The sequence below is a fragment of the Centruroides vittatus genome, unplaced genomic scaffold (genome assembly GCF_030686945.1).
Source record: "Centruroides vittatus isolate TY-2023 unplaced genomic scaffold, ASM3068694v2 contig_199, whole genome shotgun sequence".
NCBI lineage: Eukaryota > Metazoa > Arthropoda > Arachnida > Scorpiones > Buthidae > Centruroides > Centruroides vittatus.
This window is the reverse complement of record NW_027121224.1, coordinates 844,206-866,537: the sequence shown is the minus strand read 5'-3', so window position 1 is coordinate 866,537 and position 22,332 is coordinate 844,206. Positions and strand designations below refer to the sequence as shown.

At 28.5% G+C, this 22,332-nt stretch overlaps 1 protein-coding gene across 1 annotated transcript; it reads right to left on the bottom strand.

The window, feature by feature from the left end:
- Positions 1-1,463: 1,463 nt before the first annotated feature.
- On the bottom strand, positions 1,464-20,606 carry LOC136970481 (carboxypeptidase B-like). Its single transcript, XM_067264928.1, has 11 exons — positions 20,525-20,606; positions 18,013-18,088; positions 17,642-17,775; positions 9,729-9,816; positions 9,555-9,656; positions 5,445-5,549; positions 4,881-4,991; positions 4,711-4,804; positions 2,531-2,733; positions 1,758-1,842; positions 1,464-1,675 (listed from the first exon to the last, which is right to left on the bottom strand). Exons 2-11 carry the CDS (start codon positions 18,046-18,048, stop codon positions 1,485-1,487), a joined length of 1,149 nt encoding a protein of 382 aa, XP_067121029.1. The 5' UTR covers positions 18,049-18,088; positions 20,525-20,606; the 3' UTR covers positions 1,464-1,484.
- Positions 20,607-22,332: the final 1,726 nt, after the last annotated feature.

Below are 22,332 nucleotides of genomic sequence, written 5' to 3'. Positions count from 1 at the left end.
AGAATTTTTAGTGTGTTTTGAGATATTGAGAATATATGTAGCTACTTCTACCAGTATTAAGTTAATCATGCAAATACTGAGTAGTAATGGATAAATTCCAGGCAAATTACATTTATATATATACCTGTGTTGTATACATGCTTGCACACATTAATATGAAAATATTGATTTTAATTTAATTTGGATACCATTAGAGTGAATAATTATTTTGATTTTAAGAAGCAGGAATAAAAATATAGTTAACCTCACTTTATGACACCACATCTATGGAGTATTAAAGCTTGTGTAATGATAGTTTTCTAAACCATTTAGGTCATAAAAATAAGGATTTGTATAATATGTTTAGTTCTGTCTGTGTATTTTACAGTTACAAAAAGTGATATTTTAAATGTACTGTATGTACAATGAGTGTGTCTACAATTTGTTTTATTTCTGAGCATCTAAGAGTTAACTTAACCATTGCCATCAGGGTAAAATAAGACCTTACTATGTATATTTTTAAATTATTATGTAATAATAATTATATTAATACAAAAAAAATTATTATTGAAAATTAAACTATTAAATTTCATCAAATCTCATCAAAAAACAAATCTATTATAAGATTTGTTTTTGAATTAGAAATGCAATTTAATGCAATGTAAACCAATAAATTATTACTATTGAAAATGTGAAAAATTTAATAAGAACTACAATATCTTGCAGAACTGTAAATATAAGTAGAGTATGACTAAAATTATTTTTAGTAAATGTTAATTTTCATCAGTGGGTTATTACATTATTTTTAAAGATTACTAATCATTGATAACAGTACTAAGACCATAGGTAATTAGTCTACCCTCTGAAAAACTCATGCTCAAATCAAACCTTCTGGCTCCGTTACAACACAGGCGATCGGTTAAAAAATGACCTCCCCAAGATTTTTACATTTTTGAACTCGGGACCGAGAAATGTATAAAAATGTGGAGTTTTTCCTGTGTATATAAATGTTATTGTGTGGGGGGACACGATTTTGTTCACTCTCCTTGAAGCTTTAACTTCTGTGCTTTTTGCAGAAAATCTCTGAAATTTTGCAGGGAGGTTCTTTTATTAGGGGAATTGATGCTATTAAATTTTGATGATTAAAAGTCAACGGGTGGGGAGATAAAGGGGGTCGTGTGTATCTCTAATTGGGTCGGACTTAATGATGGTTTTACTGGTTATTAGCACTTACAATTTTTTTTTTTTTTTTTTTTTTTTACAAAATCATCCCTACCCTCAAAATTAAGATTTTTGCTATTTTATAATAATTAAAAATATAAAAAGCTTTTAGTAATAAAGTATAACAGATGGCGCCACGAACGCAGTTTTAAATGTTGCCGGGAAAGTTAAGCAACTCGTTGCTGGATTTTTTTTTAACTTTGTAAAATAAAAGCCTTGGTTTCTAATTCTAAAATTATAATAGTGATAAAATATAATAAGTAAATAACTTTATTAAAGAATTTTCATCGTAATTTATCTTTCAGCAACATGGCCAATGTTTTTACAGCTTCCCAATTTTCTTCTCCGACTGGAATGATAAATCTCTGAGGCAAAGCAAAACCATATGTGCCTGTATCTCTTAATTCTATTGTGTATGAATATTTGACTCCAAGACTGCCATAAGCCCAATCATCTGAACCTCCTGCAGCCAAATCTGAAAAAGGATGATTACATAACGAAATAAATTCTTTATATATACAGTAAAGTGATATGCAAGAATGATAATTGATACATACATAATAAATTGCTGGATGATCCCAGTGAATATCTAAATCCATGCTTTTTTTCAATAGCATCTATAGCTGGTTGGGCAAGATTTATCTGTAAATGTTAAATATTTTAAATCGTCTACATGTGACACACGATAATTTAAGTATTATACTATTTCGAATTACTGTATATATTTTATATGTAAATATAGTAAAACCTCGATTTAACGGCAAAATTTCTGGTTCGTATGTCAAATGTGAAAATGAACATCCTGTTAATTTTTAAATGTTTTTTATATGTAATTAACAGGTGATATTTTTTTCATATCCAAGAGTTACCCCTCTTCATGCCTCGGTATATCATAATTTGAAGACGAATAAATAGGAATCTTTGTGATTTTGTCAAATTTCAAACTTGTTTTCTTTTAAAGAACATTATTTGTTTAGTTAAGTACAATTAAAGTATATTTTAAAAATGTTTGTTTATTTAATTCAACTGGATCGTATACTTGTTTATTAGTTTCAGGACTACAGTGAGTACATAAACAATAATACACACACAAAAACCTTTCTGTAAAATTAAACTTTTCATGCATTTACAAACTTTACATAATTTTAATTAAACAAACGTACGTACGAAGTAAAAACAGTTGAACTAACTAATTTGTCAATTTTTTAAAACGTGCATTCAGAACATTTACTTTATTATATGACTTTCTGTTTTAACGGACATCCCCTCGCCCGAATTAATCCGTTAAATCGAGGTTTTAGTAAACTTTATTAGAAATATATTATTTTACCATTTCGTGGTAGGATGAAGGAAGAGTTTTTGTGTATCCCCAAGGAGTAAACCAAAATTGACCATAGGAATGATATGTTAAATAAAGTTTTAAGTTATCTTTTCTCGCTGTTAAGAAGTCTGCTATATTTTTAGTTTCTGGTTCTGAAAATGGGTGGTATCCGGCAAAAATTTCTGAACAAGGTTCGTTGCTCGCACCTGCGACTATTAAAAGAAAACAATGACGATGAATAATAAGATGAATTTAATTAGTCATTCCGGACAACATGGACCTATTAAGGAAAAAGACGATATCTTTGAACGAGTAATGACAAATTTGAAAATTTTATTTCAGTGAATGATGTTAATTCTATTCATCACACAGATACGTTAACTCCAAATAACATCTCGAATAAAAGAAATAGAAATTTAAGGCACTTACTCATCTTGTCCAAATGTGCGGACAGGATGGCATATGAGAAAAAATGCGCGAGAGACTTAACTACAACTCCAAATTGTTTCTTTTGTTGTAATTCGTATCTTTTGTGTTTCCCTTTATAATTCCTTCTGTCTGAGATGTGTTTATATGCTCCAGGGCGACGTTTGGGCTGTAATGTAACCTATAATTAGCATTAATGCATGGAAAACGTCTGAAATATACGGTTATTATAAATAATGTTTCTGATATGAAATACACGTAATTTACGTTTGATGAACCTCTGAAAATTGGTACCAATGAAAAGTGTTGCAGTATTAATTCTACTGCTTAGCAACACTGACACTAGGGGAAAAAAGTTCAGTGAGCAATCAATCACAAGAAATTCGTACTGGTATACTAAAGAAATGGTTCCTGCAACATCTGGAATAGAACAATCTGGATTTTATTTTCTAACAGGACGACGCATCCCACATTTTATGAAAATCACAAGTGAGCTCAATAACTGACTACCGAACAGATGGATTGGCTTTGGTAATCGTGATGGTGCACTTCGTTGATCTCGCGTTTCTGAACCGAACGCCGTTTTTTTTTCCTCTGAGGTTCATCAAAGATAGTCTACGTGCCACGCTTTCCACATACCATGCGTGATCTGCATCACGTATCAAAGAAACCATTACAGTAATCGATCATGATATGATATCCGGTAAGAACTCGACTACAAGCTGACTATGCTTAGTGACCCAAAAGACTCACATTGGACACCTGGTCTCGTTTCTTTATGCAGCCCTGCTCTATCGCTACACAGCAAAGAGTTTCTAAATGAAGTGCTATGATATAGCCAATCGTTTCTAAATATTCATTGCAAGAGGTCGCTGCAACAAAGATAAAGCAGCTTTTTCGTCCGCTACATGTGCAAACCGAAATGGCGCTTGATGTATAATGTGATATGCTGGAAACTAAAAATATTGAAGTGACTGTTGATAATTGACATGGAAAGATTAAGAAAGATTAAATTTTCTAAAATGATTGAAAGTCATATAAAGAATAGGAAAATACTATATTTTCAACATAATTATCTATCTTCTGTCTGTTTACTTTGTTCACATTTTCGGAAAGAGCAATGCTCAATTCTTTATACCTCCGTTTTTGTTCTATTGTAGTTCTTTACTAAAACACTATTTTCGGCTTTAACGGAAATTAAAGAATAAATTACGGCGTTCATGTTTAGCTCGATTAGAAAGCGTTTCTAAACTAGAGAAACGCTTTCCAGTGCAGCGACGTGTATATAGAGATAATTGCTCGTTACGTCAGTTTTGCTGAGGATCTATCGATACCAATTTTATGTATCAGAGTTTCATTAAATATGAGTTACATGTTTAAAATTGGAAACATCATTTATACTCGCACTGTAAAGGATAGAATAGTATGTGTGTATATTATATGTGAATATATGGACTCCAACTTGTATGCCCATCTTTGACGAACAAGTGTTGTCTGTCTTGTCCGAAGCAGAGTGCGTAAGATGAAACAGCTAGATTAAAAATAGCACCGATCATCAGACTACCAAACTCGTAGTGTAGCACGTAGGAAAATCAAGATACACGTGCTTATTCCGAGTTAAATAGGGTAAAATCTCTACGCAAGCGATTTGCTAATATGGAAGACCATATGGCTCACTTACCATCACCCGGTATATTGTTTTTCAGATGTATGAATAGGCCCATGTTGTATAAAACGACCCCGTATAAAAAAGAAACTCTTACCATTCCACTGATAACCAAAATTTCGATTGGGATCAGCACCACGACATCCCCAGAACGAACGAGTCATCGAACGTGTCTTTCTCCATAATCGATTCTAAAATATATGTTTAATTTATGCAAATTTTATAAAAAGGACAAAGTTGGCTTAAGATATGAATTCATTATTGTACCGTTGTGTGGCTATAAACGTATCCATCGGGATTAGCTACGGGTAAAATATACCAGTCGAATTCATCAACTAGCTTTTTCACATCGTCCTTAATTTCATATTCGGTAGCTAACTAAAATATCGAAAATATCATAAAATACTGTACGTAAGTTATTTCAAGTGATCGTCTATTCAATAACATAACTGATATATCTTGATGACTTAAGTGGCTTAGAAGAATCAGGAGAATTCGAAGACTTCGATTTTCTGATCCTTCTAAACTCCAACTAAATACTCCTTTGTTACAGAACATAGTGAAAGACCATTCAATTGCTAAGTAAATATCCATTTCATTCACTTTACAAGAAACTCGCTATATAAATTAATTACATTAAGCAATTTAACACTGAAATGCTACCATAAACTAAGACATATACTGTAGATACAAACAAGTAAAAATACTCGAAAAAAAGGGAATTAGTCTGTAGATTCTTCCACAGAATAAAAAATAATTTAAGAGGTCTTGAGAAAAATTATAGTCTTGCTACTAGTTGTACTAATTTTTAATAATATAGAAATACATTACTTGAGTTGCGATGTAAAGGACAGTGGGAGGTGATATCCATTCTCTCGCGTGGATCCCTGCGTCGAGCCAAATTATTGGTTTGCTGCTGTTCTTGTTTGATCCTATCTATTAACGAAATGAATTTAAAATGTAATTGCTGAACTGTTCAGTTTAATATATAAAGGATACAATTCACTTATTATAGGGAGAAATCAAATTTTCATATATACTGTATAAGTGTACATCAACAAATCCATCCGAGCAGTATTCTGTGCTGTTGCTTTTGACTGATTTACTGATTCATCCTTATATTAATTAATTAAAGCTTGCAAATACAAAAATATGTATAAAAATTAACTGAAAGTTCAGTAAAGTATTTATAACACAAATATAAAATTGTCGTTTAAATACATTTTTTTAGCTATTTTTTAATCCTATATTTAAATACTCAACGGATAATAGATATAAATTCGATTCTCTGCATTTCTTTAGATCGTGAAAGATATATAATCTCGAATTTTATAATTTTCAAGTCAACATTTCTACGAATATAATTATTTTACAAGATGTTTTATATCGTATAATCTAGAGGTAAGAAGTGTAGTTGTAAATTAAATATGTCAGGGCACTAACCGACGCTCCGAGTTTGAATCGCCACTGTCTAGGGAGGCGCCACCATCTATGGAGTTTTGTATGGGAAATAATTTAGAGATATAGTCTAAAGTCTAACTAAATGTTCACAAAGTATAAGGGCCTGCTTATAAAAGTACCGGGGCTGCGCCGTGTTACATCCTGGCACGACTACACTACTGGCAGGTAATCGTTTGTATAGGGCAATGCGACACGTGAGCGATCTGTCGAAGGAAATGCCTCCTGGGAGGATTTTGTATGGAAAACTGGCCCTTATTTAGATGTTACTAACGTGAAAAAACCCAGAAAACTCCACGTAACTAATCCGTTGACCAAGCGCGAACCCACAACCAGCTACCAGTGTTCAGTGGTTTTATCCACCGTATGCCGTGGATACGAAGTAAGGTTTTTCAATAGGGGATCCGATATGTTGAATCGGGATCGGGAATCCGGAATTTTGAATCGATAAAGGCTATTGACTTTATCGATTCAAAATACTCGTAGGCCTACTGTACCGTCTTGGATTTCCCATAGGTTTGTATTGAGTTAGAATGCTCCTTTTTTTTTTTAAACGTTTTTTCCTCATATCTCGTTTCACATAATGGCCGTCCAGCATTTAAATGTAAAAATAGATCAGAAGGTCCTAATAAAGTCAAACTTTTTGTATTTCCTAAAGATTACCGAAAATTACATTATCTAAAGAAATAAATAGACGGAAAAATAAATCGTCATTTATTTCCCATAGCTTCAGCCATGTGTGCCAGACATGTGTTAGCACTACCTTTTATTATTAGCTTTGTTGTTTTTAATTTTATACGTTATTCACAATGTTAAGAAATGTAAATTGTTGAGGAAGAATAATCACCGCTTTTTATAAAACTAATTGAATAATTTAAAATTTATCGATAATAAAATTTACAAATGAATATAAATAAAATTTTCCATGACGACTCAGTATTAATTTTTCTGTCAACTTATTGTGCGCTATGCTTTTAAAAGGAATGGATCGTTATAATTATATTTTATATTCTTAAAGTACTATGTGAGAATTCGAATTGTGAGCGTTCAAATGTCAAATATTAAATTGTCATCTTTCACTGTAAGCCCAGCTCCCATTCTATCCAGTCTGAACAAAAATATTATCGTCTGGGACGATCTTGTTAACCCCATGATCTCATTGTTCTTTTCCTTGCAACGAGAAATCCTTGCCGAAAATTTGAAGTTTGACTTGTCAGACATTCGTGGGTTTTTGGAAGAGTCAAGATGATTTGGCGACAAGATCTCTTCGAAAAAGTATCGAAACCCGCTTCAAAAAAGTCGGAATTACTTTGGAAAAATGTATTGAAATATTCTGTGAAGAATTCTTCCCTATTTTGAAGATGTCACCCTTTTTTGGACTTCAAGAAAATAATTTTTCTGCTAGTGAACAGATTGCTTTTACCCATTTCCTGACAGGTGAGATCTATCGCAAATTCTATCAAAAATTCGTCTCGGCTAAGTGTTTTTACAAAAAATTGTTATGAACAGTTTAAGATTTTACTAGCAAATACTACTATATTAACTATTATATTCAAGAGTCGTCACTTTCCATTGGACCTACGCTAACCTTCAAATCAAGGTGTCAATTTTTTAGTTTGAGATTTGTGTTGTCATCCGCGTAATCTAAATAGGACAAATATGTGAAAATTTTTGAATAAGTAATTTCATATCGATAAAAATGTCAAAATTGCAATTAGGCAAACTTTACAGCCAATTATATCTTTGCATTTATAAATATCATACGCAATTAATTTGTATAAAAATTAAATCATTTATTTAATACATATATTTGTTACGTCGAATTCTGTTTTCTACGACTTTATTTGAACGTGATTACGAGAAAATGGCTTTTCCTGCATCCAAGTTTGTTCATTTTATAAAGGAAAAATTGGTTATAAATATATTGATTTATTTATTTATGATCAAAGTTATTAAATCTACATAATTAAATTTACGTAAAGCTATTAATTTTAATCTTCAATCGCTAAAAAAATCCTTTAATTTTGTATTGTAATAGGGTAACTGTACCAGTCCTTGCCATTTACAAATTAAAATTTTTAAAATAAGTTAGTTAAACATGAAAATTATTCATCTGTCCCACTGAAATTTTCATTTTTGAATTAGACTTTAATATATCAATTAGCTGATGAAATTTTACAGTCATAAGAGAATAAGTTAATCAAATTTGTACAGTATTTTAGAAAAAATCTTATTTGTCATTAATGATAATATAAATTTTACAAATTAATTTTTAATTATATTTACATTTGATTTAAACTATAGGTTATATCTTATTGTAGATGGCAATAACCGCAATTTTTATACAGTAGTAGCAAAAAATATTTGTTTTCTAATATTTTTTGAAACTCAACATATAATGTCGTGAATTCGTGAATCAGTCGAAAATTAATGTAGTTATCGTTTACAATATCTTACTACACGATTTTCTTGTACAGATATATCATCGTAATTGTCTGATAATCATTAAGCTTAATTAAGATTTCAATATACATCCAAACGTTATAAATAGAAAAAGGTAGGGCAAAACGTGGTACTTACGGGAATTTGTAAGTTTTTCATTGAAAATTAATGAAAAAAGAAACATAATATGGATCATTATGAAAATTGACTTGTCTGTTACGTATGTTGTATACCGCACAGCGTAATTCTTAACACATTAATTAATAATGTTGTAAAGAAAGAAGTGTTCAAAAACCCCGTTTTGTCTCATGGGTAGGGAAAAACAGAGTATGTAACTATACGATAAAAACATTTTGTTTTGTTTACATCACTTATTTTATAAATATTTCACTTTATTTAATAAACAGAACAATAAATCACTTTTTCTCACTCCAAATTAGTTTTCACAAATAAATGAACAATCATTTTCATCTGCCCCTGCACATGCATCATGTACTCTACTCTGGCATTGAATGCACGTAATTCAACCTTCTCCACTCGCAGATTCAGCATATAAACCACAGCTAAGTAGTCACTATTCGTCCAGGATGTTTACGAAGCCAGGTCTATTGTAACATGAGTAAAACGGAAACTACTCCGTTTTGCCCCGAGTCACCCATTTTTTGAAAAAAACATTTACCACGTGAAATTGGAGCAACTTTGTAAACGAAACTTAGATACTTCAAACGGTTAATTTCGGTACTATTCCCAAAAATTCCTATTATGACATTATCAGTATGCTTTCAAAACTTTTGTGGATAAATACACAAGACCTATTTTTTGAACAGAGGCAGGAAAGTAAAGAATACAACCCTTTCGAATATGACTACCGTAATCCTAAACTGAAGCTGTTCATAGGCGTTATTCATTGATACTTTCCTTATATAGATGGAGGTAACTGTTTACGAAAAAAGAGCCGTTTCCGTTTTGCCCCATCTTCTATTATGATCTGTTATTTACTTAAAATATAAAAATTCATCTTAAAAAAAGACTCGAAAGTACCTTAATTCCTTTCATTTCTCGTACTTCGTAAGACGTTCCAATAGTAAAGACACTGGCTATATCCGGAAATTCGTCGGCCAACGATTCCATAAAACGATAGATCTACAAACAATACTTAATTTACATTTTGTTTCAAAATTTTACATAAGAAAGCTCAACTCATCCATACTTTACCTCGTTCAACGTTTGATATTTATCGAAAAAAGTAGGAGAAACTCGACCGGTTAGTTCTTCTGCGTCACGTCGTTCAGCTTCAAAGATTCTGTTTGTAAGTTAATAATCATAATTATCAGTTCTATAAGTAATATTACATTAAATGTAAAATCGTATAAATTAGTTCACGCACGTGTAATATAAAATATGCAGTGGTGACGATCTTTTAGAATCTATTTACATTTAATTTAATAAATTTAAAACGTCATCGTTCCACATAAATCTAATACTTATCACTTAAAATATTAGGAAAATAACGTTCTTATTTCTTTTACGACTATAAAAGCAATTTTTTCGATTCATATGTTCTTCATTTAATAAATTAAAATATATTTTGATTTTGGGTAATTACAGTATTTTGTACTTTACGATAATATTGACAAGCTAGCGATCAGCTGCATGGAGAAACAGGATGGCCGTCAGGAGTGGCAACATAAGTAAATAGAAAGAAACTAGGAAAGAGCTGGCAAATAGGAAAGGGAAAGGATGAAACTCGACTACGTGGCTAGCCCCAACTACAGCTACATTCATTATGTCGTATACATTTGCCATCTTTTTCTCTGTACATATCAAATAAAAATGGCATGATCTACAATCTTTCAAGATTAGTTTTGAACCAACATATTCTAATTATAATACCTGAATTTTTCATTAACTACAGCAGCAAGGACTCCGGGTCTCTCGGCCCCTCACCTAACCATCCAATCTTTTTATTTGGGGGAGATTTTTCCATATTCCTCTTCCATACACCATAGTGACACGTCCTTACAAAGAAACGAAGAAATTTACTTAAAGAAATCGTTTCGGGTCCTTATAAGGGTCCGGACCCCGTTGCTACAGCAACGTCTTCCCCTTTCGTCAGGGCTGCTGGCGATACAACGCCTATTATTAAGACACACTTTAAATAAAAATAAAAATGTTTCTTCAACCATATATTATCGATTGGCGTCATTATTCAATTAAAATTATTCTACTATTTTATATCTTGCAAGTGTATGCAGGACCGGGCCAAAGGACTTGTAGGCCTTAACTTACTTATTCAGGAATCGTGGGCTTCTGCAAAATAGATGCTTACCTTTCAACTCTGTAAGATTATTGTTCTTGTTATTACGTTATAAAAAGAGAAAATTCTTTAAAATAAGCTTTTTTTTTTTTTTTTTTTTTTTTTTTTTTAATTTTCTGTTGAGACATAAAAATATTGCAGTAAAAGAACCGAACTCGAATCTGATCCCACTTCTTGTGTGTTTTTAATTGATAATTCTAATCAAGGAATAACTTGCCACAATTATGCTAATTGATTTCATTAAAATTAGCAAAATAATAGAACCCCGAACAGGCAAAATTGAGAGCTATTTTTCGCCTATCGATTTTGAATTAATGGCAACAATTAAACATTTCTGGAATTTAAATTATTAAGAGAATTTCTTAGATGAATGACAAACATGAAAAATTATCGTGCATGCGTTTTACTTTACGATAAAACAATAAATATGAAAATATAACGACTACAGAGAAACTATATTCTGATATAAAAATAACTCAAAAACTTTATCGACTTAATAAATTTGTGTAGTGAAATTTTCTATGTCTGCTATAAAGCCAATTGTTTTATCTTTACACAATAATATAATATTTTATAACTAAATGCATTGATCCTTAACTTTCACCGTATCTGGAACGGCATAACGTGCTTTAAAGCATGCGTTTGAATTATTCTAAAACTTCATAAATTCCTTCGCTCGAAAATTATAAATTGTCTTTTATTATTTAAAAAACTGTTAAATTAAGAGGTAGGAATCATTATTATAAAATAATGCTTTATCTCACGTAACTCAGGAAAAGTTACATCTATAGAAATTCAGAGTCATCTTTGCCTCGAAAATATATTTTTATCTCCATTACAAATTATACAAGAAGAAAAAAGCTTTATGATTTTAATTTCTGGCTATTGCAAAGTATTAAAAAGACAATTAAATATTCAATAAGCCATAATTTAAGTATATTTGTGATGAGGATATTTTCTATTACTTTCTTATCGGTAAAATAATATAAATTTTAGATATTAAAAAAAGTAATTAATAGAAAGTTTTGTAATATATTAGATTTTTTTTCGTGTTTTCATTAATTTTATCTAATTTTTCATTTTATATATGTTAGTTGTTACTTTCTTTAAGGCCATTTTTTTAAAAAAAATGCTTAAAGACAAAGATTAAATGTTTCAAATAATCGGTATAAATTACCATTTTAAGACAATAATAGGAAAGGGTGTATCATCGATAAAAATTAAATGTAATTATTGTTTCAAATTATAATCTAAAAACTTGTTATATAAGTTTATGCAAAAACTAAACAACATGTTGTACCACCTCATTTTTAATAACGTATACAATACGTCTATTGTCATCAATAAGGTCAGACGTCTGTTTTAAATACGTGATAACCACGACTACGAATTTAAAAACGTTGCTAAAATAATGGTGATTTCATTAGTTTACATAATATTATGATAACGAATATTTAGCCTCCTAGTCCAAAAATCTGTCGCCTAGCAGGCAAAGCAATCGCCTAAAAAGTACAGGCAAACGTTTCGTGTTTGAAACATGACAGTTTCTTCGATATTATGATCAATAGTTATAATTAAAAAATGGCGTGTCAGCGTCAATTACACGTGCAGAAGTTTGTTCAATTTCGGACAGGTGTCGACTAACTTCTACTTGTTAAGTAACTTGTATCGGTATTTAATTAAAAAAAGAAATAAATAAAAATTGCTAAAAATGACATTTAAAATCGTAATTTTTATTATATTTTGCATACATTTTTAAATTATACGACTATTGTCTTAAAAGACAGGCCCGTGCACAATTTTTAAAAGGGGGGATTTAAAACCTACGTTATAAAAATATTTTATTAGTTTTTGCAATATTATAGGAGGAATTGAATGGGTACAAATAAGAATGTTATATAAAATGCGCTATTTAATTTTATTATTAACTTTTCCTAAATAAGGGATGAACCCCAAAACGGTCTGAGCGGTCTTACAAAACAAGAAAATATATTATGATAGATATGATATAACAAGAGAGAATGTCAAACAGAACATAGCGTACAAGATGAAGTCGAGTCTTCTCTTCCCTTCTTCTGTATTGGCAAAACGTTTTTCGTATTCAGTATGTTAGACAAATAGCCAATTTTGAAAGTAATTCATTTAATCTCGATGGAATATATATATATATATATATTCATTTTTTATGTTCATTTTATGTTTTTATGTTTTTTATGTTGTTATGTATATATATATATATATATATATCACAGGGTTCTTCAAAGTCTAATGGGTCGAAGGAGCTAGACTTAGTGAAGAAAAAAGTTTCCAAACGAGAATATTTCAGATTATTAAAATAATAATTTCACCATTAATTAAATATTGTACTTGCACTATGCTTCAGTTACATTTAATTTAATGAAATAATTATTTTGATATGTAATACAAAAAAGTTATCATTCAAAAAATTTTTTCATCTAATTTTTTAAGACAAATCTAAATAGAAATTAACGATTAAGATTTTAAAAAATTTTCTACCTGAAAATTACTTTTATTCGGAAGTTATATTAATGAGAAAAGTCTAATGGTTGTTAAAGTTCGCAGATTATTCAATACGATGACAAAATATAAGCGACTCTTGCCATCTGTCACGTACAGAACAAAATTTACGAGAAAACTCTTCGATATCTTTAATATTAAAACTATGGGAACTATTTTAACGATGCAAATTACTTTTATGGCGTATTTTATGCATTTTATTTTGAATTATATTTTAAAACAAACAAACAAAAAAATGAATAGTTAGTTTATAGTTCTCATACTCAATGTTCATAGTAACACACAAAGATGGAAGTACGTTTACAGTTATGAACATTAAAAAAATCGTTTATCCGAATAAAATATTAAATATTATTCCAATAATTAGTTAAAATAATGTAGTTAACCAGAAAAAAGAAACCAAATAATTTATGGTTTAACCAAATCCAAATAGTAATTTATGGTTAAATTGCGATTTGGGTTCATTTAATTATTTAATACGTAATCAGCCTTTGTTTAACTTAATGGTATGAAAAATTTAAATAATTTTAATATTTTTTACTGTATTTAACATTCATGTGATAGAACTAAAATATATATATAGATGATTAAAAACAACGATTCATATTTTCTTGGCTCTCAATTTATCTGACATAAAATTAAATCGTTGGGTGACATATAAATATTTTTGTTCCTTTGGGAAGAATGACTATTTTTAGAAATAAATTAACTAAAATTCGATTTAATATCCAGACAGAGGTAGTGTGAACAGGACCCCCAATCTGTATCCCGGGAATAAACTTCAAAATTTAGTTTTTTATATGATAAGTGTTGTGAAAGTGTTATAAATTAAAATTTCTTTGGATAAATAGCTTTAAAATCCATTTTGATTTGTTTTATTGATTTATCTGATCAATTGACAGATCTGATTTTATTTCAAATTTTCTCAGGCCTGGACTTTCAGGCTCAAAAAAAAGAAAAAAAAGAAAAAATGAATCAGTCAGTTCCATATCTTTCCAAAAACCATAAAAGTATACGAAAAAATCAATTAAACAATTAAAATTAGCCTTTTCAAAGCTTACAAAACTAATTTATATTAATTTTTTATTGGGTCGCAATTTTAAAATATTGCAGACCTATAATTTCCCATTATCGTCCGTCTGTTTGTCGTCTTTTTCAATCTCGAGAACTTAATGTTATGTAGATGAAATCCGAGACCAGATATGGAAACCTCGGGGGCAGAAAGCCCCGATTAACTATATACGAACTTCCGATGCAAAGCAATAGTCACATTATTTCAATTCAAAAATTTTCTCTGAAAGCAGCTAATAGATGATCGGCATCACTCTATTGTTAAAGGAAAAGTATGATATAGTATGATAATTCACTATTAATTACAAAAAAAACTAAAGTTTTAGATTCTTCTTGGTTTTGTGTCTGGTTAAATGATCCTGGGGTATCCTATCTATCTGAGCCTGTTTTATCAAATAACATCGTGTCCCCCAATTTTTGGTTTCTGGGTATTAAATGTCATTTCCAGTAGTTTATATCTAAAAGGTATAGAAAAAATAGATACATAAAAAAATATAGCTCAAGAGGTTACTCAGCAGTAAATCTATCATCATACTCAGTTACTCAGCATATATTTAAGAAGGTACTGTACATAGAAAAAATATAGCTATTTTTCTATGTACCTACTTTCTAGGACAATCATGATAGATTCAGTGCTGAGTAACCTCTTGAACTTTCGAGAGTGGTCGAAAATTCTCTAGAAGGTTCCATTAACATAAAGCAGTAATATAAATACAAAGGACAAAAGCTAACAATTTCAGCTTACTTCCAGCTATCTGTAATACATATCTGCATAAAATATGATTTTTTAAAATGGTATTAGCTGACGCATTTTGCCAAATCTACGGCCAATTTATAAGACCAGACCAGAGCAAAATTTTTCCTACTCAAGACAAAAATGAAATACGGACAAAAATGTGCTTCCACGAATTACAGTACCTTCAACACTTTTCACTGTTTGCGGCAAAGGTCAAAACCGGTATTTTTATAGGACCACAGAGATGGTGAAGTATAAGGAATTCCCGAAGAAACTCACTTCAGAGAAAGAAAACAATTTTTTCACAGAAGTTCTGGGCTTCCTGGCCAGTCACAAGACTGAAAACTACGTGGTGTTAGTCTGACGCCACGTAATTTTCGGTCTAATAAGTGGTCGAGACTCTAAAAAACTATGAAAAAAATTGACTGCAGGATGTCCCATAAAGTTAATTTCCTCGATGCTCATCTCGAGAAGTTCAAGGAAAACATGGAAGTGTACTCGGATTAAGGCGAACTCTTCTACCAGGATATGGAACTACTGGATTTCAATCGTCACTACCAAGGGCAATGTAACAAGAACATTTAATTCTTCAGCAGGATAATTCGTGAAAGTTATTTACAATATAACGATAAATGCCAAAAAACTTCCCATTTATAAATCTTCTGCGCTCAGTTTTCTAGGTATGTCAAAATAAATATAAGTACATTTCGAATAATATGTTATTTTCTATCACTTTAGGTAAACGAAAAATGCAAATTCGCCCGATTTTTTTTATTAGAAATAGGTCAGAATATCACTGTCCTGATCATAAAAACAAAATTTGAGGGGAATATTAATCATTTTCTATACTTTTTACACACACAACTTTTCCTACTCAAGAATAAAAAATAAATTAAACTTGTTATACAATGTAATTTAAGATATATATATATTTTTAATGTACAATTAAAAAATAATAATAGTTTTTATAATATGCAAATAACTCGTACAATTAATTATGATTTATTCTTTTATTGCTTTTTATAATATCAAATTTAAGAGTCAATTAATGTACAACGCGCAGTCTGCTATTGATAACCATAGCTATAATAGAAATTACGCTTATCAGAGCAAGCAATATTAATAGGTGTATAAAATATAATCACTGATAAAACTTATTGCATAAGTGTAATCATATTTTTATCTCAATCTTTATTAATTAAAAGTTGTAAATAAGTGGTTCAATCAATATATAAAAAGTGAATATCATTTTTATAGTATTAATAGATCTAAAATACATAATAATTTAGATAAAACTTGATTGGCATTTATTATTTTATGAAATCTTTCCTAGTATATGTCCTTATCAATATTAATCGCATTTTCAAGATAATTTATTTAAAAATATTTAGTTTATTTGATTTTAAAGTGATGAATTTATTCTAAGCTTTTTCATCGATAAGCCCATACGAATCCATTAATTACAATTGTGCAAAAACATCCTAACAATAAGAAATTCGTTACATCGGCTACGCGACACTAATATCAGGATATAAAGCTAAAATTGACAAGAACAAATAAAAATTTAATAAAATATAGAAATACAGTATTTATGAAGAATAAAATATTTGTTTTTATATGGCAAAGGCTATTCTTCATATTCTTGTTACTATATACACAAACCTTGTGTCGTCCTACCTGTCATAATGATTTAGGATATAAAAGCACCACTTTGACTCATCGAATTATTAAAACGATCATAATTATTAATTATAATATCCAAATAATTTCAGTAAAAAAACAAAAGGAAAACATATGAATACGCTTAAAGCGTGTTTAGAGTTACGTAAAAGCTCTGTTAAATGAAACAGGTATTTAAAACTTAGCATTCAAGTATATAACATTAATTGAATGATCATGATACAGTTATCGCAATGATAATAAATTAATGTTATAATGGAAAGCGTGAATAATGCCCGTGGTTCGCCGTTACTTTTGACAACGTTAATATTTAAACTGTCGAATTGTTTGTATTTAAATGCACAGACATAAATTATTTCGTTTTATTTTATTCAGAAATCAAATTTTTAATATTACAAAAACTGGGCATAAAATCACTTTATATATTAATAATAAACGTGAAAGAAAGCAATTAAATAAATATAAATTTGTTTGTATAATTTTATTCGGGAAATAATTCTAATATATTTTTTAAAAATATTTAGTGCATTTACACACAAACACACGATTAAATTCTGTATTTGGTTATGTTTATCTGGTTTCTGGGTGGGAGGATAATGAGTATTGAGTCATTCCCCTAATATATCATTAAAATACATTGTCACTAGGTATGTCCTCAAAGTTTCAGCCTTCTGTCTTAATTAGAAGTGGATGAAATTTGAGTTGCCTGATTAATTAGCATACAAGGCATACAAAGCAAGTTAAATAAAAGCGTTTAATAATAATAATAATTAATAAACAACATACTTTTGTACATCTTCAATCATTGTTTTGTAAGGAATCTGATAGTACTTCAAATTATCTTCCAAATATTTTCTCTTCGATTCAGAAACCATTATATCTGTCGCTGAATTAATATGAGGTCCGAGCCAAAAATCATACTATTAAAAGAATTTTAAAACAATAATTTTAAAAAACAATTTGTTTTTAATATACAAAATAGAAAAAGATTAATTCAATATCTTCAAGAATAATTCTAAAAGCAATAATGTCATTAAATAGATTTACCAGAAAAACTTTTGAATGATTCGTGATAGTAATTTTAAAGCAAATAAAATAAATAAAAAATTTAATAGTGTTTATTTATTTAATAATATTTACTTTGCAATTATGCTTACATCACTATTATTCGATAGTCGAGTCAAAAACTTCATTTGCTTCTCATTAGTAGGTCTAAGTCTAAGGACAGAATATCTGCAAATATATTTATTTTCTTTAAAATGTTTAGAAAATTTTTTTATTAAATATATTATAAAACATAACAAAATAAAATATGTTTATTTTAAATTTTCTTCCTGAGTTTTATATATTTTTTTGCGAATCGCCTAGAAAACATGCATGCTATGTATATTAAGCATTTGAAAATGAATATTGCGAGAATGCAAATTATGTTATTTATTTTACTAAAGTTCAGTAGATAAGTTAAACACGTTAAGGAACTTGTAAGAAAAATATCCAAAAAAGTCGTACTAAATGACCTCGAATGTTTTTAAATAGTTAAGTATGACGTCAATTCTTTCAATTATTATAATTTAATCTTGTTTTGTTTAATCTCATTTTGAGAATTTTTATTGAATTAATTACAGAAAAAATTATAATATATTAATAAAAAATTAGTTTTGTTTTGATCGTAAAACAGGAGTAACTACATTCTTTTAATGGGTTTATAAATAAAATTCTAGTGTATTACATTGTATTACATTACAATGCCAATTGTGATATAGGACAATTTTATTTATTTTTTACGTTATTGTATACATTTTAAAATTTAGAATTTTGATATAAACATTTACAAATAATCGTAATTTTGTATATGACTACAAAATTTAATTTATTGTGTTTTAAATTATTGTATTATAAGATACGTTATTGTATCTTATAATACAATTACAATACATATTTATTGTAGTCAAGTACAAAATTACAATTATTTATGAATATTTACATGAAAATCCTAAATTTTTAAAAGATTTCTCTTGAAGATGTAACTTGTATCATTGCTTTGTGTCCATTTGACCACACGTCTCGGTATTTAACAATTTAATTTTAATAATAATAAATCAGAAAATCGTTATACAAGTTGCTTATAGAGGATATATTACATATAATATATTCATGTAAATAGAAAGCATAAGAAAATGATTCTTTTAAAAGTACGAATTTATTAAGAATTAAATGAATTTTAAGTACTGAATTGAAAAGGCACTCTTAAAGAATTTTAAAAAAGAAATTCTTTAATGCTCGATAATAATTCTTATTTTAAAACGTTGAATTCTGTAAAGAGAAATTAAAAATAATAATTATAGGGGATACAAATGACTAATTATATTTTTATCGAGTAAACGTATAGGTCATTCAACTTGTAAACTACATAGTTATTTAACTTATGTAAATACCTACCATGGTTGCTATATATTTGTATGTTAATTTACTTGGTTATTTTCTAAATTTAATTAAAATAAATTAATAAATTCCGTACATAAAAGCTATATTTATAAGTTATTACACACTAACCTTATGATAAAAAACAAACTTTTAACGCCTGTAAAGAAAAATTTCGAGTTAATTAACTCGAGGGCATGTAAAAAGATATTTTGTTTCTTCATTTACCATTGTATTAATATTATATATAAAAAATACTTAACAAAAATTATATTTGGATTGTATATAGGACTTAATGTTTAGCTAATCGTAAGACAATTTTCCAAATTTAGAATTTAAAAAGGAGAGGAATTAAAGTCATTACTTAATAAAAGTCAAAATTTTTTAAAATATTGACCTATATAAATGATCTTAAAATAACAATATATTGAAAAAGTTAATTGTAAAAGTCAATTGTATATTGTATATTGTAACACACACACACACACACACACACACACACACACACACACACACACACACACACACACACACACACACATAGGCCTATATATAGATCATTTGTAAACTTATATAAAGAATAAAGAAATATTTATTTTCAAAGGAGCCATTCTCCCGATATAATTCTTAATATAATTTTATATAAATAGTGATTCAATTTATATCTAAGTATTAATAATTCCATCGTTTAAAAGTTAGAATTTCAGAAGTTTCTTTTATAAACTTTCAGATTTTTGAGAATGTTTTAAATTATTTTGTACAAAAATCTTTCCTCCATAAAATTAGATTTTTAAAATTCCTAAATAAACGGAATATTCTTAAACTTTCAGAATTTTTAGAATAAATTTTTCTTTATATTAATAATAGTAATAAAGTCATACATAGAAAACGATTAGTAGACAAATCCTTAGATTTTTTAAAGTAAATTTACAATGGAATATTTCGAAATAAATATAATTTTAACAGAAGTAAGAATGAATCGTGTCTATTTGATATAATTTCATATGAATTAGTAATATTTAAAATTCTATAATAATTTAATAAATTATTTATTTTTATTTTCTATACAGTTATATAAAAATATGCCTTTAACGTATACATTTTATCAATTTGTAATCAATAAAAATCTTTTCTGATTTTCGACTATAAAATATTTTAAAAATAATTTAAATTCTCCGGGATTTAGAGATGAAAATGGTATTTTTAAAAATTAATTTATAAAAATGATAAATAAATAAAATAACTTACCCATGATAAGTCTTAACACGATGATCGTGCCACGTTCCAACGCAAAATACAATGCAGCTTAATAGGATTAAAATTTTGTCAATCATAATGCCGAGTGAATTGTGCGAGATAGAAGAATATAAAACAGTATTTATACAAATTTCGAGCGAATGATAATTGGTAAATGCGACGATAAATAAAAGATAAGAACTATTTATAAATGACAAATTTATGGATCAAAAAGTTTTGAAATTTGGATTAAAATGCTGTATTCGCCGTGGTATTGTCGATTATTTATCTAGCTTGTTCTCTAAACCAGTGAGGTCAGGTAGATAACCGTCGGCAAAAATGAGGAAGTACAAAAACTGGTCTCGTCCTTCTGCTTAATTTATTGTTTTATCCGCTATCTTTCGATGATCTTGATCACTTAATCTTCGGATGAAGAGTTACGATGAAATTATATCATAAATAAATATCTATTTATCTCAATGTCATTAAAATCTTTAAAAAATCCATTTTAAAAAATTTATGTTCTTCTTTTCACCCTTAATATCTAGCTTATGTGAGATTAAATTTATAGAAAAATATATACTTATTAAACTGATTACATATAATGTACACTTTAAAAGTAATTTCAGCGTTTAGGATAAAATCACATATATAGGCTATACATTAGATAAATTTGATCAAATAAATTGAATACAATGCTTTAAAAATTAAGAATTGATATTTCTTTAATGATCAGTAAAGATCAATAATTGTTATGGAATATAGTTCATAGCCTTTGGAATCTTTACCTATTTAACTATATTCAATGTAATCTTCTCTTATACAAGGAATTACTCCGTTAATTTGAATAAATTATTATTATTACAGTTATTATTATTTATAATTTGTATGTCTATAGGCCCTATATATATATATTATATAGACATACAAATTCACTAAAGTTATTAAAATATTTGTGGATAGTTAAGCAATCACTTTGCCAATTGCATATTTTGTATATAAAAAGATATTTCTCAATATGAAAACATTACTTCATAATAACTTAACAAATAACAAATGTCAATAACGTTACAAAAAAATATAAGAGAAATAGTTTTTAAGAAAGCAAATTATCACAGTTTACTAAGAATTTCATTTGATATGGTAGTTTATTTCATTTCATTTAAATGCTTTGCGTAATATTTTATTAATATGTTTGCATTGTTATTGATATGTTTTGTATATTCATTTAGATTATTATTAATTTAACTTTTCAGAAAAATTATTTCTAACCGAAACTATGAATTTTAATAGATATTTTTATAACAATCCTAACAGAGGATTTTTCCCATTCTGTTCGCCCCGTGAGCACTAAGGTCATTTTTTAAAATCATGCCCATCGAAGATTCGACCAGACTAACAATGGAGCATGGACTACCTTCTTAGTGCTCACAGAGCGAAAAAATATGGGGAAAAAATCATCTGTTAGAATCCGGGAAAACCGTCCGTGAAATATTCTTGGTATTCTCCACCCGGATTCGAATCCGGGTCTTCCCAAGAAAGGATGGCCCAACTCCTTAACGCCTCGGCCATCCAGGCGCCAGCAGAACTTTTTATTTTCGTTTAAAGAATTATTATTTTTATACTCTCGTTTCTTTTACAATATTTTTAATGTTTAAAGAAGAGATATTTAGGAGAATTAATGTATACATTCATTTCTATTTGCTTTTTACGTTCCTATTATGAAACATACAAAGGAGAAACATTTATTTTATTCAATTTTTAGACTTTTTATCAGACTATAAAATAAGACATTATTAAAAATATACTAATTATTTTGA